Source organism: Cydia amplana, chromosome 8, assembly GCF_948474715.1.
Source record: "Cydia amplana chromosome 8, ilCydAmpl1.1, whole genome shotgun sequence".
NCBI classification, from domain to species: domain Eukaryota; kingdom Metazoa; phylum Arthropoda; class Insecta; order Lepidoptera; family Tortricidae; genus Cydia; species Cydia amplana.
In genome coordinates, this window is record NC_086076.1 from 12,130,331 (window position 1) to 12,148,027 (window position 17,697).

The following is a 17,697-nucleotide window of genomic DNA, read 5'->3' on the forward strand; positions in this document are numbered from 1 at the left end:
CATTTAATTTAATTGGCAACTAACAAATGATGCTAAAAAGTTTCATCAATTATTTTAATATATGTAATATCCTACAACCAAAACATTAGACACAACTAATACAATAAATAGATACAAATTAATTTGCGTACGTACCCTTGTAATCATTATGGTGCTAACTAGTCTAAAGCGCTTGCAAAATTAACTCGGCCTCAACAAAAGCTCTCGATTTTATACATCGCATTAATTTACTATAAACTGGTTTGTTCAGTTTCGGAAGCCGACATACGATATGCATTTTTGCAATTCTGCTTTAAGTGGTGTAACCTGCATATGGATCGATTACATAATAATATGAGTAATAAGTTGGGTCTCCGTTATTCATTACTTACTGCTTGTAAATATAAATAGATTGACGATCTGATTATAAACTTATTTGGAGATACATTCACTAAATTTATGTATAGGTTTACTTCTCCTTAATTTATCAGAGGGGCGTAAGACACTTAATTACTTAATATAACTAACCTAATTTCCTGTTATGTAAATAAACGGTTAGCTATTATATGTTTATATTTTTTTTATTATTAATGATGAATGAATACAAATACCTAAAACTTCCTGGATGTTAATTCTTTAATTTAAATGAATAGTTTAATCATTTAAATATATATTTCAAATCAGGATATCCAAATCTTAAAATAAATATCTTAAAATAGATACCTAGGTCAAACACAAAACTGTGTTCACGTCTTTCCTGTAGACATACCCAAAAATTAAGGGCTTATTAATTTATAGGGCAAGGTTAATTTTTCCTTTTTAACCCTTATCCACATAAAAAGATACTCCTCTTATTTGGATAAGGATGATGAAATCATTACCTACATGCCCACAAGCTGTTAACTATTGCCCACAGGAGAGAAAACTTGTCTGTTCGTCCCAACTGTAGTGTGTTATTTAACATAGGTAAGTATTTATATTTAGTAGGTATTCAATTTCTCATTTATTGTAAAAAATTCCAGAACCTATAACTGTCTGATCTTATTTTTTGTGCAGTAAAGTTAGAACAAATATAAAGTCCAAAAAAAAAATTTAACTAGACCAGTTAAGCCATTTTTGAGTTGACGCAAAAAGTCATCCCTTTTTACAAAGTGTTGAACTTACGTACATAAGTCCCTTTTGGATTGCATCATTTTAAACAGCAACAAAAATCAAAATAAAGTCGTCTACAATCAAAAGAATTAGGTAAAACAAATAAATTTATAAAACTTAATTAGACTTAATCTAAAAATAGCGTACGCAGGCGGAGTTTTATTACATAATTATTCGCATACAATATCCGAAATAATTGGAAAACTGTTTTAATTTTTTCAGCCTTATTTACAGAGAAATCAATATTACCTTGATTATCGGTTCATAAAAGAAGAATTTTTGCAGCTAATCTTCAGTATTCATCGTGACTCTGTTTTGGATAGGATTCAACAAAGATAATCCAAAATGTTTACTAAGGTAAAACCTAACCACAAAATGATACCATAACCACAAATCGATAGATGTATGAAAATAATACGTCTAGTGTTATACGTTTCAATTCGTGCGCTTCGCAATTTCGAAGCGCTGGTGGCCTAGCGGTAAGAGCATGCGACTCCGGAGGTCGCGGGTTAGAACCCCGGCTCGTACCAATGAGTTTTTCGGAACTTTTGTACGAAATATCATTTGATATTTACCAGTCGCTTTTCGGTGAAGGAAAAACATCGTGACGAAACCGGACTAATCCCAATACGGGCCTAGTTTACCCTCTGGGTTGGAAGGTCAGATGGCAGTCGCTTTCGTAAAAACTTATTAGTGATTAGTTGCCAAGCGGACCCCAGGCTCCCATGAGCCGTGGTAAAATGCCGGGACAACGCGAGGAAGAAGAAGAAGATACGTTTCAATTGTTCTCATTTTGGTTCAAAGTGTATACATATGTGGGCGTGGCTCACTCCGCGATTTCGTCGCTTTGCTACAGGTAGCTAAAAGTACATCCGTTCCACCCCAATTTTGGGGAAAGCCATAAGCCGCGCGTGGCACTGTCGCCACCTAGCGGCCATATCTGTGCTGATCGTAACAGACGCGTTTTGTTAGAGAGTGAGTCTTCTGTACCTAGTACTATTATTTATTCTGTGGTTTAGTTTAACGAGACATCTATTGTGTTTTCTTTCTTATTAGGTCTTGTGCTTCGCGGTTCTCGTAGCTGTAGTGGTCGCCCAGGAGGCAGAGCATGGCCACCACGGGCACGGTGTGCCTCGGTCGGAAGTACACATCAAGACGGTCCACCACGGACATGGCCCGCACCATTGGGTGGAGTCGCATGGCCATACGGAGCATGGCCGTCATGGTCATGAGCACCATGGGCATGCCCGCTCGCATGTACATGTCTCACGTCATGACAGCCCCCATGGCCATGAACACCATGAACACGAACACCATGTAAGTTTTTTTTAGATAAATGAAGATGTATTGTAAACCTAATTCACTCCTATTTTAAATATAAATTTAATATTATAAAAAAATGTTATTTCTAGCAATTAATAATAATTTGTATAGTCCTTAAAAACAACAATTCAAAAACAAAACGCTCACAAAAAAGTAGTAATTGTAGTACAAAACGCAAGTCAATTAATTTATTTGGTATGTTCCTGTGTACTGTTCTATAGAATACAACTGTCATAAATTGTTAGGTGATAACACTGACTTAATATAAAAGAAATAGACACACAAAGCAGAACAAAAACGTCAAGAAATGTGGATCCCAATGACGTTTCGCACCATTTGCATTGATGATAAAAACGCTTACGTAAATTTTGAGTCAAGATAAATGTTTCGTACAGAAAAGAGCTTAATGTCGTAAGCATTAAGTGTCAAATTTGCAAACATAAGTACCAACACTGTTAAAAAATTTAGTCCGATGGCACTAAACGTAACGTATTTACGTCAAACAACGTCAAACGAGAATAATGAACGAATGGAGTCACTTTGGTACACTTTAATATGTATTACTGTACAGGAAAATATTAAAATTGAAGTAATAAATAAAACAAATTTAATTTAATCGGGAGCTCAAATAAAATTAATTCGTGGTTCAAATTCAAACAAATTAAATTTTTAATTCGTAAGTATACGTCTTTAAATACTAATTTCCTTGAAATAAATTCTACTTATTAAATAACTGTGTATTTAAGATCTGCATTTACTCATAGCACGGGTGCACGGGGACATTTAGATACTGATTGGATTTTTTTTATAAAGTCTACCTATACTTTATAAAAAAAAATCCTGTGGTTGTCACTGTGTTCCGACAGGTTTAGCATTTACAGTTAGTCGATATAAGCCCTTATTGGTGGTGTATATGTCGGAAACAGGGAAATGGGCCAAACACACAAGTGCCGTTTTGCCTTGTTTAAAACTGCATCACCCCTATCTCTTGCTATAATTAAATAGCAGTCCACTTTGCACGTCGCATAGGTTTTCTTGGAAATCTTCAATTTAAACATAATATTATTTCTTATGAATTCCATATAAAAATATAAAAAAATATTGACCTCACATCGACTCAATAGAATTTTGTTCCTTGACATCCCTTCTTTGGTACTAACAAATTAATTTATTCAAAACCATAAAATTACCACCAGATTACATAAATTATGTAATGCTATCCAAAGAACTAACCGAAAGAAATACATTCCATCCTTTTTCCTTGTTTTATCATTGTTATTTTTACATATTTTAACGGCACATTTCGTAATTGTTGACAACTTCACATTTGAGGGTTTCAAACAAGACTAAACGAAAAAGTAATGCATGATCTGTTTTGACATCACTTTTGTGGGGCCATTTTTGGCGGCTGATTGGGTATCCAGTTCTTTATACTATATCAATGGGTGATAATGATTAGTTAACTAATTATCTGATACAGTGACCGCACCAACACTTATTTAGATTTTTTTTAATACATTGTATTTATCAGTGACTTAATTAACTTAGCAAGAATAGGTCAATTATGTAGATTTGCTGATGACCTGGTACATAATGTTTGTGTTATGAACCTGAATATATTTGTAATCTATTGAGCATTCATTAACTCTCGGAAAACTTCTGCACATAGCCTGATATAAATAGCGTCTCTAGAAGGACTAGCTTTTTCTTATTTTCCGTATTCAATGGGATTTTTCTGTTCCCCACCCTACTCAACAGTCTCATCCCAAGTACGAATTCGAGTACCACGTAGAGGACCCTCACACTCACGACCATAAGATGCAGCAAGAGCATCGCGACGGGGAAGTCGTGAAGGGCCGCTACAGCCTGCACCAGCCCGACGGCCACGTCAGACATGTGGAATACCACGCCGACAAGCACGGGTGAGGCAAATAAAATACTCGTATTAACATAGAGAAATATAGTAAGACAAGAGTGCTCACTCCATACATCAGTTAAACTATTAATTTCAGTGTCTACATCTAGCATCGAGTAGCGGAACTATCAGTTCTGCTACTTGACAATAGATGTAGCACCGACCGGAAAGTCTTATGCTGTTGAGATAAGAGTTTCCGGTCGGTACTACATCTATTGTCAAGTAGCAGTACTGATAGTTCCGCTACTCGATGCTAGATGCTAATAGTCTTTTTGGTACTAAAACTGATGTATGGAGTGAGCAATCTATGTATTTTTTCTCTATGCCCTTAGGACGCGTTCCCACTATGTAGTAAAGACAGTGATCGTATTGTCCTAATGTGAACACCTACATTTAATCTACAAGCCACGAAGCACGACGACAAGGGAACGCGCCTTAAGGGTTATTTACCTCTGTTGTATGTCCCTACCTATTTTTGAGGCGACCAAACAGCGACCAAAAAGCGACCAAACAGCGCGCGAAGCGATAGAACCGACTTTATGTATTATAATAACGTTACATTGAAACAAAACTTCTTTGTGTTATATCTCTTTTATATTACTCTAGTCTAGTGAAAACTAGTGTTCACCGAAATACGCTTTTTTAACGTTTTACAGAGGAACACTAGTTTTAACCAGGGAAAACGCGTTTTCACTAAAAACGTAGGTACATATTATTTGAAATTAGGTAATTATATTTCTTTGTGTTTTTACATAAATATATTATATATCATCAGAATCAAAAATATGTGTTCAATTTGCTGTTCACTTTAGGTACTTTTTATTTTGTATGGTCTTCACCAGTTTTTTTTACATAATATTATAATATAAACTTACTAATTATTTTAAATATTTGTTACAGATTCCACGCCGACGTAAAATACAGCCAACATCATGGTCATCATCATCATGGTCACCATTAATACTGATCTCACCTTCGATTTAACCCGATCTTAGTAAATTTTTCTTTACTGTTGTTTAAAGTCTCTTTGAATAATAACATTGTGTTTCATAATTTGTCTATTATTTCAAATTATTGAATTTAGATAAGTATGTACCTATATTTATTTCCTAATACAAAAATCATTCTTTCTTCTTCAGTCATTGCATCCCAATATAACATAGTATCCGCTTTACCTAGTTTACCAGGTATTATTAAATGTTTGAAAAATCGGGCTTCTATACAACGTCAAACGTGATGTTTCTCGTCAGAATGAATTAGGTAGGTACTACATTTGTAAAGATAAGACAGAAGAGAAAGGAATTGCCGATATTTTTTGGCAGGGGCTTTTAATTCTAAATAAGTTACAAGAGATATTTGTCCGTTTTTAAGCTTTGAAATAATACAATACAATGTATTTCAGATACTGGCCATATTTTTTTTTGTTATTGGTCTCAATTGATACAATACAATACAATACAAATACTCTTTATTGCACACCTCATTACAGAAAACAATTCATTGATCTTGTTTTTTTATTGCTTTAAAGCAACATTTTGAACCTTTTGCTTATCTTTTGAGTAGTTTTGAGTCACAAATGCACGGATAAACGGGTACGGATAATGGTTTGTAAAATAGATAGAAAAAATGCGACCATTATTATGATTGGTCGCATTTTTTCTATCTATTTTACAAACCTTAATTTCTCAAATAAATTAATTTCACGGCCCCGCATAGCTTTTTTCATTATTGTTTAAACCCTAAACCATTTAAAAAACAACAAAGCATGCAAACCTTCCATGGAACAACTGTGGAAGATCGTTAGATCTTATTTTCATGCTGAATATTTGAGACATATTTACAATTACTTACCGTACTTTAAAAAAGTTGCAAATGGTAAGCGCAGTGTAAGGACGTGGGTAATATGACTTATTACTCAAAGGGCAAACGACCTCGTGATACTGCACTTGAAGTATTTTGAAGAAACTGGTTCTTTTGATTGCTCTTGAATGAAGTATATAAAAGCCGCAAGTACTAGATCTCATACATCAATTACCAATTCGTATTCGAACGTTCAACATCATTTTAGCATATTAAAATGTATTCTAAGGTAAGGATAATCATTTCATAACATTCAAGATAATTATCTATACGAAAGTTTTATTACAAAAAATGAATAACGTATCAATATTATTGTTTTGTAGATATTCGTGGTTGCCGCTACCCTGGCTGTAACTCTTGCTCGACCACAAGAAGGGCACGGGCACAATGAACATGGACACGCGTACTCGTCTCAGAGCATCATCCTACACCAGAGCCATGGTCAGGAGCATGGACATGAGCATGGGCATGGGCAGCTTGGTCATGTTCAGCTTGGCCATGTGCAACTTGGTCATGTGCAGTACGAGCCCGTGCATCTAGTGTCATACCACGAGCCCATTCACACTGAGTCACATCACACTCACCACCACGCCGTCTCCTCACAAAACATCCAGCGTCACGACGTACCCGGCAAGGCGCCCGAAGGCCACCACGACTACTACGCGCACCCTAAATACGAGTTCGAGTACAAGGTGGAGGACCCGCACACCGGCGACAAGAAGTCCCAGCACGAGTCCCGCGACGGCGACGTCGTGAAGGGCTACTACAGCCTGCACGAGGCCGACGGCACTGTCAGGATCGTGCATTACACTGCTGACCACAAGACTGGGTAAGAAAGATTGCCATATTCTAAAATAATTTCAATTAAATTTTTACCGATGTCTATCGGTACTCTAATTTTATAACTTCTTTAACTTTCATTTAAATTGAGATTCAATAATTAGTGAATGAAACGTCATCACAAAATAAATAAAATAAATAAATAAAATATGCCCTCAAAAAATATATTTTGTAAATTTCGTACAGGCTTACATTTCGATTTTACCCCAGATTCGAGATCTGGAACCCGATTCTCATTTTATTTTTTTGTTCTTAATTTATTATGGATTTGATGTGTTGTATCAGCTGTCAACAGTGATATTTCTGGTCCAGCAATGTCACTTTTAATTGGTTCCAAACAATATTTAAAGTCGTCATCGGTCAAGCTGAGGCTTGACCGATGACGACTTTAAATATTGTTTGTAATAACATAATTATCCTCTTTTTCTCCAGATTCAATGCCCAGGTCCAGCGTGAAGGTCATGCCAAGCATGTAGTACCGGCTCATCATCATTAATTTACGTTGTGGTTTCTAAACTATTTTTGATTTGTGTTTATACTTGTGATACCTGATTATGTAATGTTGTTATATTAGTGTTACAATATGTAAATAAAGCTGTTGCTTCGATTTCGTTGTTTTATTAGTTTACTACAATACAAATATTTTAAGTTCAACAAACTCTTGAATACCTACATATATCGAATTTGTTAACTTCCTGATACCAAATGACGTTTTTCAGAAACGCGCTAAAAGCTTCTCAATTTGTCATATTTTGTAAGAAAGGTATAAGAAAGTAATAAATCATAAATTATCTAATTGTTATTTCGTTTTTCTACTCCCGTACTTTTATTTGTCATTTAAAGGGTCGTGCACACACCTTTAAACCCCTTATAGTTGTCAAGACAAGTCTTTAATCTATTCTCCAATAAAGTATTTGTGTGTACACGCAGCATCTTTTTGGCAAAGTAAGTGCTTGGTCGTAGAAAAAGTATTGTATGCGACGTTGTTTAACTGAGTCAAAAAATACTCGTGGTGTCTTTATTAACAATTTTCGGCTTCGGCTCAAATTGTTACTCACGCCACTATCGCCTTTTTTGACCTCTCTTAAACAACGGTTGCATAAAATACTATTTCGTTATTGTGTCTTGTCCGTCGTGTTCGTTCTAGCGACACCTATTTTAGAGAAATGGAAAGAGGACCAAAATACTGCTTTGTATTTTAAGCGGTATACTTATACAAACACGAGATAAATTAACTAGCCAGATCTTCTCATCAAAAAACTACAACTAAATCCTCACGGCGGCACGTATAACAATAAAAAAAAAGTGAAATTAAAGACAGAAGTTGTATTTACATATTTATATTTTTCATAAACAAACAACAGTGTCAACAAAATATGTCTAGGTGTATGTGCGTATAATATTAAATAAACCACTCTTAATGATGATGATGATTGGGAACAATGTGGTGGGTGCTGTGTTTCACCTCAGCGTGAAATCTGAAAAAGAAGTACTATTTATAGATATTGTAATGTTTTCGTTTTAGTTTTAGGTAGGTATTAAGTACATTGACTGCTTGCAAATCGACACTAAGCGATAAAAACCCTCACCCGGTCTTTTTGTCACTGTGGTAGTGCACGTCCCTGAGGGAGCCGTCGGGCTCGTGCAGGCTGTAGAAGCCCTTGACGACGTCGCCGTCGCGGTGCTCGTGCTGCGTCTTGTGGTCGCCCGTGTGCTTGTCCTCCACCTCGTACTTGAACTCGTACTTGGGATGCGTCTGTAACAAATTTAACTGTCAACGTGTGTCAAACAGCAGAAGGCAATAGAACAGAGAAGAATACTGTTTGGGGCTTACGTAGTAGTCGACGTGTTTCTCGTGTCCGTGGTGATCCTTGATGATGACTTCCTCCGCGTGCCCGTCGTGTTTGGAGATGTGCTGCGAGGAGTGCGCGTGCTCGTGCCCGTGCTGCGCGATCGCCAACCCCACCAGAGCAGCGAGACACAAAATCTGTGTAAAAGTAAATAATAGATGGGCCTGACAACACTGCAAAAAAGGCGGGAACGTGGTGACTTGATCGAGACGTTCAAAATTATGCATGGATATTACGACTGTCCAGAGCTAAGCGACCTGTTCACTCGAAACCCAAACACGCGCACAAGAGGACACTACCTTAAACTAGTAACAACAAAGCATAAAACAAATATCGGGAAAAACTTTATTGCAAATCGTATAGTAAATGCTTGGAACAAATTACCCTCTGAAGTTGTGAACTCTACAAGTGTGAATCAATTTAAAAATAGACTCGACAAACTATCAAAACAGTGAAATCGTGCTAAGTGAACTATGATTTAGACGCACCAGCATCAGCTGCCTGTCTAAAATGAAATAATAATAATAATAAATAGATTAGTAATATGCCTAAAAACTCATCCTAAACTTTTAATTTACTTTAAAAAACTGGAATTTCGAATTTACCTTGGGATACATTTTTACAATAATATAGTTTTATGTTGTTCACAGATCAAAGAACAGTTGTCAACTGATAAATTTCCAAAACCAGCAACTTCTTTTATAACACGTGAATTACAAATCGATGGATATCGTAAATGTAAAGAGGTAATTTACTGCCATATAATAATTAAAACACTGGCCATACACAGTGTTCGATATTAAATTCTCGTACAGTGATCGACCGTCTTGAATTTAATTTTAATGGAACCGTTCTTGTTTAAATTGGCCATTATTTTTATACATGACATAATACCTTTTTTCAATTTTTAAAGTAATACATTGCTTTTATTTAGGTAGGTACCTACATTCTGCAAGAACGTCAATACTGCTACACATTATACCTACGAATATATCACATTGATATGATGACTCGATGATGTTTACAATTTTAGGTACCATAATTGATTCATTGTCCTGCAATTCGCTACTGCTATACAGCGTGATTTTGTTACGTCTGACCATATTCTGAGGAGTAAATATTTAGGTCATACGGTCATATGGTTTATTTGTTATATATGGAAATGAAAGAATGTAGATTTGGCGGGCATCAATCAACCAATCAAAATTCTAACCAACCTTTTTTAAATGCGAGCATTACTAGTCTATTTCAAAAACAAAAATTAGTTTGTAGGTAGAACATATGAAAAACGCTTGCAATCTTTTAGACCATCAAAGCAATAACGATAACTAAGTTTCCCTCTAGTGTATGCTGCCTATCCAGACTGATGGCTTTCAATCATGGCCGTTAACTGAGGCCTTAACTTAAATTTACCAGCGAGTTAAATGTGGGGCTTGGCTTGGCATGTCTGCCGCATGCATCCGGGTAGGTGGGTCAAAATAGCTACTGAGTGGGAGATACAGGACAGCACAGAATAAATGACCGACGGGGTAAAGACTAACGAAAAGGAGATGGCGGGACGAGTTGAATTAATATTTCATTAGGACTCCATCCCCAAAGTTATGTTTTATTAAGATAATTGAAACTCGATTATTTGTCATGGAGGTGAAAGTAGTACAGGCAATTAGCATAAAATAAATAAAACAATTTAAATTAATTCGATATTAGTGAAAGAACTCTTAAGTTTACGAAATATTAGTGTGACACACAGCGTCTACTTAATACAAAGTCCTGAATTTCAACAAATGGACATATGTAAGTATTAGTTATCAGCTTTGGTTGCGTTATTATCGGATTATAAAAGGAGTAGTTTGTTTTATAAATGTATCAGTGCACTATTGTCTGCTCACCAAAAAACACATTTGAGACAAATACCAATTTAAAAATGTACTTTAAGGTAAAACATTATATCAATGTATAATTTTTGAATAAAAAAACTATTCAACTGTCATAAAAATAAAATGTTTTACAATTGGCAAATAATTCACATGTTTAAAACATTTTCAATTTATAAAGCATTAATGTTTTGCTTATTATAGTTAGCAAAGACAAAAGAAAAATTGAAATGCTTTTAACACCAGATAGGTAGAGTGATCCTTGTGGTGTTTTAGTTTTTAACTTAAGTTTAAATGCGGTCTCAATTGTTAATATTTTTTTAATTAGGAAAAAACAGGTAACGTGCCTGGCTTTATCGGCGTAGTGGTGTCCCAGCATGGGTACGAGCACGCGCACTCCTCGCAGCACATCTCCAAGCACGACGGACACGCGGAGGAAGTCATCATCAAGGACCACGAGAAACACGTCGACTACTACGTAAGCCCCAAACAGCATTAATCTGTTCTAGTGCCTTCTGCTGTTTGACACACGTTGACAATTAAATGTGTTACAGACGCATCCCAAGTACGAGTTCAAGTACGAGGTGGAGGACAAGCACACGGGCGACCACAAGACGCAGCACGAGCACCGCGACGGCGACGTCGTCAAGGGCTTCTACAGCTTGCACGAGCCCGACGGCTCCCTCAGGGACGTGCACTACCACAGTGACAAAAAGACCGGGTGAGATGTTGTATTTTTAATGGTATTTTTAACTCTTATCTAAATCATTTATTCCATCATTTTCCTCGCGTTGTCCCGGCATTTTTGCCACGGCTCATGGGAGCCTGGGGTCCGCGCTTGGCAACTAATCCCAGTTATTGGCGTAGGCACTAGTTTTTACGAAAGCGACTGCCATCTGACCTTCCAACCCAGAGGGTAAACTAGGCCCGTATTGGGATTAGTCCGGTTTCCTCACGATGTTTTCCTTCACCGAAAAGCGACTGGCAAATATCAAATGATATTTCGTACATAAGTTCCGAAAAACTCATTGGTACGAGCCGGGGTTCGAATCTTATCTAAATCATTTATTTATGGTTAGTTATTCTAATTAACTTGCAATCTTATCAATAAACAATACATAAATGTTACTTTGTGTATTTATATTCTTCTGACGATATTGAATTAAGTTTATCATACATTTACTCATTCATCATTTTATTTGCAGTTTTCATGCAACGGTCAAGCACAGCACTCACCACATCGTACCGGAATACCACCATAACCACTAATTTATATTTATATTAATTAGTAGTTTAGCCATTTAAGTGTGTTTTTTTAAATATTAAAGTTTGTTCTTCAAATAAAAACACGTTTGTTTTTTCATTACAACATGATAGTAAGTAGTAAGTATAGTTCAGGAATGTTGCGAATATGCGCATCCGCATCCGCAACCGCGGAACTTCTGAATTATTTACAACATCCGCATCTGCATCCGCATCCGCTAAAAATCGATGTGGAACAGGTCGGTACAGGAACGTCTTAGCATCGGCGTAAGTGCTAGACTGCTAGGTAATTTAGTCATTAGCCAAAAAGACCTATTAGCAGTCAAGCGTGAGTGGGAATTAATGTACGGAACCCTTGGAACGCGAGTCCGACTCGCACTAGGCTTGTTTTTAGGGTTCCGTAGCCAAATGGCAAAAAACGGAACCCTTATAGATTCGTCATGTCTGTCTGTCTGTCCGTCTGTCCGTCTGTCCGTCTGTCCGTCTGTCTGTCCGTCCGTATGTCACAGCCACTTTTCTCCGAAACTATACTGTTGAAACTTGGTAAGTAGATGTATTCTGTGAACCGCATTAAGATTTTCACACAAAAATAGAAAAAAAACAATAAATTTTTGGGGTTCCCCATACTTGGAACTGAAACTCAAAATTTTTTTTTTCATCAAACCCATACGTGTGGGGTATCTATGGATAGGTCTTCAAAAATGATATTGAGGTTTCTAATATCATTTTTTTCTAAACTGAATAGTTTGCGCGATAGACACTTCCAAAGTGGTAAAATGTGTGCCCCCCCCCCCCTGTAACTTCTAAAATAAGAGAATGATAATACTAAAAAAAATATATGATGTACATTACCATGTAAACTTCCACCAAAAATTGGTTTGAACGAGATCTAGTAAGTAGTTTTTTTTTATACGTCATAAATCGCCTAAATACGGAACCCTTCATGGGCGAGTCCGACTCGCACTTGGCCGCTTTTTTTAATAAAAAATACTAAAATGTAATATTTGACGTTTTTTTGTATCTTGACATCCGCATCCGCATCCGCATCCGTGGATGTGAGCCTTTAAAAATCCGCATCCGCATCCGCGGATGTCAAAAAGTCGGCATCCGCCACATCCCTGGTATAGTTGAGTTTACAAACATCTTTACAACGTTCCAAAAATGTATTTACACGAACTTATTGTTAGTGTCATAGAGACGTGTAAATTTAGGAACGTTGGCTTGTAAAGATGTCTGTGAAATCGACTGTCCAAATAATACTGGACACCACTTTCATTTTGACCTTAGACAAGTACATATTTCATAAATAAATATACCTAAGGAATTCATTGAAATGAACTTCATCAGACGATATTTTGTAGTATTTTAGATTATTTTTCTGTGACAATGCTAATGTCGGATTGGTTTTATTAATTGTCTTGATAATAAGCTTTTTGATAACGGTATTTCTGTTCTGTAACCGTATAATCTGATCTACAAATTGACAGGTGAATATCTTGATTGTCATTACAAAATTAAACGAGGTACTTTATTTATGCGATTGTTAAAAGTGATAGTACCTACACACTTTAAATTTCTCGAAGGGCAAAGGACCTTGTAACATTGCACTTGATATTGTATTACAATAAAACAGGTTCTTAATCTCGCACTTTATGGTCAAAAACGTAGGTAAAATATATAAGAGCCGCAAGTATTTCATTCCATACATCATTTTCGGTTTACATTCGACCGTTCAACAATTCTGAAAATGTACTCAAAGGTAAGTTTATTAATTAATGTGGACACTTAATAAAAATCCATTTAAATTAACAATACATACTTATAATAGTAATGATTTCATTATCGTTTTTATCAATTTCTATAGATATTCGTGGTTGCTGCTACCCTGGCCATAGCACTTGCTCGGCCTCAAGGGCACGGGCACAATGAACATGGACACGCATACTCGTCTCAGAGCATCATCCTACACCAGAGCCATGGTCAGGAGCATGGACATGAGCATGGGCATGGGCAGCTTGGTCATGTTCAGCTTGGCCACGTGCAACTTGGTCATGTGCAGCACGAGCCCGTGCATCTAGTGTCATACCACGAGCCTATCCACACTGAGTCACATCACACTCCCCACCACGCCGTCTCCTCACAAAACATCCAGCGCCACGACGTGCCCGGCAAGGCGCCTGTAGGCCACCACGACTACTACGCGCACCCTAAATACGAGTTCGAGTACAAGGTGGAGGACCCGCACACCGGCGACAAGAAGTCCCACCACGAGTCCCGCGACGGCGACGTCGTGAAGGGCTACTACAGCCTGCACGAGGCCGACGGCACTGTCAGGATCGTGCATTACACGGCTGACCACAAGACTGGGTACCAACATTAACAAAAATAGCAACGCCTGCATTAAGCGCCACTTGCACCATCCCACTAACCCGGGGTTAAGCGGTTAAACGGTTAACCCAGTGTCAAATTAGGGGGTTAGTGGGATGGTGCAAGTGGCGCTAAGGCATTTATTGCTTCCAGATTTAACATTATTGGCAAAACAAAAGATAGTGCAGTGACTTACAATTTTTTTATCATCATTTAAAGCAGTTTGATATTATTACCAAAAGTTAGAATAAGCGACACGAACAAAGCATGTCATGTCTTTTTAAAGATTTTTCGATAGATTGTCAACTATTTTTATGAATAATCTTGTTTAAATAAAGTTTTCTTCTGTTACAGATTCAATGCTTATGTCCAGCGAGAAGGCCACGCTAAGCATGCAGTTCCCACGCATCATCATTAACTCTGATCTGATTATCCTGATCCTAAATTATTATATTTAATTTGTCTTTTTGTCATTGTGATATTTGACAAGGTTTGTTATTCGTTTTAAATGTAATAAATGAAGATGTAAATATGTTGCTGCAGAAAATAAACACTTATTTTTATCACCTAGGTATTCAACCCTTTATCCTATCAAAATCCTGGGGCGATAAGTAACAATGGTACATAGCATCCAGATATTTTATTTGTTTAACCAGTAATTAATTATTCATAATGTGTCCATGTCATTTTGCGGCTCGCTGTACTGTAATATGTCAATATCAGGCCATGTCAAATAGGCTAAGATGCAGTTGCACTAACGGCAGTTCAAAAACATGCTATTTTGATGACCTCACTTTGAATTATCAATCGCTTATACAATGAATTATGATCGGAAGAACTTTCTTAAATGAGCCCCATTTATAATTCAACCATACGCCATCTGATACCACAAAAATATCAAAATTACCTTTAAAGTGTGACAACCAGCGAGTGTTTGGCAAGTAACATTTCGATTTCATAGCATGACATTCGAAGTTTTTTTTTTTACTGTTGACTATAAATAAAAAAATATTTGACTGTTGATTCAAACTGGGAACGTTTTTAGGTGGCGTATTTAGTGCAAAAACGTTCTGTAAAGGGTTCAATATTCAGATCAAATATTGATTGATTTTATATTAAAGTTTTATATATAAGCATATTAAAAGCGCTGGTGGCCTAGCGGTAAGAGCGTGTGACTTGCAATCCGGAGGTCGCGGTTTCAAACCCCGGCTCGTACCAATGAATTTTTCGGATCTTATGTACGAAATATTTTTCCTGTCGCTTTTCGGTAAAAGTAAACATCGTGAGGAAACCGGACTAATCCCAATAAGGCCTAGTTTACCCTTTGGGTTGAAGGTCAGATGGCAGTCGCTTTCGTAAAAACTAGTGCCTAATGTGCCTATGCCAATTCTTGGGATTAGTTGTCAAGCGGAGCCTAAGCTCCCATGAGCCGTGGCAAAATGCCGGGACAATTCGAGGAAGATGATGAATATTAGGTATATTAAAAATAATGTGTTTTTTCATATAAACTAAATAATAAAGGAGATTGTATTATACGAATTGGATATGATTTAGATTTAGATTTATTTATTTCATAATATGAAATTACAATATACATTATTTTACACTAATCTATACGAATTTATATTATGATCGTCAAGTAGGAAAATAACAATTGATTATAATTATACAAATGTCAAGCAATACACAATTTAAAAACCATTATAAGCAATCGATTAATTAACTAAATTATTAACAATGTCAAATAATATAAAATAAAAAAAACAACAATGTCAATATGGCTAAGCTAAGCACGGATATCTCATAATGATCGTCAAATTAAAATAAAATAAAATAAAATGAAAAACAGGTCAATAGAAAACTAAAATGATAAACAGGTCAATAGAAAAATAAATTGAATTGAATGATTTCTTGATTGGAAATTTAAATATAAACAAGAGTTTTATTACGTGTAGGTAATGTATTTCATAAAAACAAATGTACAACAAAACTTATCTCATACTAAAAATGTACCACAATTAAACTTAAGGTACACGGTACACTTAATGGTGATGATGTTTAGGAACTATGTGGTGGGTGCTGTGTTTTACTTCCGCGTGGAAACTGAAAAACAGATAATCCTTACATTATTGTCATGCGTGCAGTATTTTATCATAATGTAGCAATTAACAAATCACAAACTTACTTTACACACTTAATTAGAACAACAATAATTAGAACATCATTACCCCGATTTTAAATGGATCAAAAGAAATTGAACAAAAATCTCACCCGGTCTTTTTGTCACTGTGGTAGTGCACGTCCCTGAGGGAGCCGTCGGGCTCGTGCAGGCTGTAGAAGCCCTTGACGACGTCGCCGTCGCGGTGCTCGTGCTGCGTCTTGTGGTCGCCCGTGTGCTTGTCCTCCACCTCGTACTTGAACTCGTACTTGGGATGCGTCTGTAACAAATTTAACTGTCAACGTGTGTCAAACAGCAGAAGGCAATAGAACAGAGAAGAATACTGTTTGGGGCTTACGTAGTAGTCGACGTGTTTCTCGTGTCCGTGGTGATCCTTGATGATGACTTCCTCCGCGTGCCCGTCGTGTTTGGAGATGTGCTGCGAGGAGTGCGCGTGCTCGTGCCCGTGCTGCGCGATCGCCAACCCCACCAGAGCAGCGAGACACAAAATCTGTAATGTTAAAATTTTGGTTTAGTATCCAAATTTTGACGCCCAAAGTTTAAGTCACTAGTTAGATTTTTAATGCAATTTTTCTAGATACCTTGGAATACATTTTAAAATTATTAAATAAGTGAATTCGTTGCACTCGAATAAAGGACAGTTGTGAACTGATACATTTTCAAAACCAACCACTTCTTTTATATTTTAACTTGCGGGTTGCAAATCGAGCGATATCCATTAAAGAGTATGTAATTTATTGTCATTACATACTCTTAATTAAGATACTGCCCAAACTCAGCAGGTACGCGAGATCTAAATTATGTAAAAAAATGTTACCATTCTCAAACTATTTTAACGAAACTCATTATTACAAGAAATTGTTAATATTAATGCGTAGTTTCGAGGGAGTACACCAGTATATTATATTACGACACCATTGATAATAAATACCTATCATTAAATCTAACTGGATATTACCATCTACCATTATATCTAACAAGGCTGTTTCGATATTCTCTAAAAATAAAAAATAAAACTGGTATCTAATAAAAGTCTATATTTTTGCCCGCGACTCTACGTGAAATGATAATAATGATTGATAAAAACTACCCTTT

At 36.4% G+C, this 17,697-nt stretch overlaps 2 protein-coding genes across 2 annotated transcripts; one reads left to right on the forward strand and one right to left on the reverse strand.

Moving 5' to 3' along the window:
* Positions 1 to 1,401: 1,401 nt before the first annotated feature.
* Positions 1,402 to 7,627, forward strand: LOC134650451 (histidine-rich glycoprotein-like). The gene is made up of 7 exons (XM_063505407.1): positions 1,402 to 1,488; positions 2,188 to 2,448; positions 4,213 to 4,376; positions 5,270 to 5,304; positions 5,549 to 5,556; positions 6,553 to 7,058; positions 7,502 to 7,627. The coding sequence occupies exons 1-7, from the start codon at positions 1,477 to 1,479 to the stop codon at positions 7,563 to 7,565; spliced, it is 1,050 nt and encodes a 349-aa protein (XP_063361477.1). The 5' UTR covers positions 1,402 to 1,476; the 3' UTR covers positions 7,566 to 7,627.
* An 837-nt stretch (positions 7,628 to 8,464) lies between these two features.
* LOC134650452 (histidine-rich glycoprotein-like) lies at positions 8,465 to 17,098 on the reverse strand (the record flags this gene model as incomplete). Its single annotated transcript, XM_063505408.1, has 11 exons — positions 8,465 to 8,547; positions 8,659 to 8,825; positions 8,904 to 9,056; positions 11,137 to 11,267; positions 11,350 to 11,490; positions 12,030 to 12,058; positions 14,024 to 14,130; positions 14,284 to 14,419; positions 16,467 to 16,526; positions 16,695 to 16,861; positions 16,940 to 17,098. Coding segments are annotated over 11 exons (1,311 nt in total), but the record flags the coding sequence as incomplete, so codon positions are not given.
* Between the last annotated feature and the right edge of the window lie 599 nt (positions 17,099 to 17,697).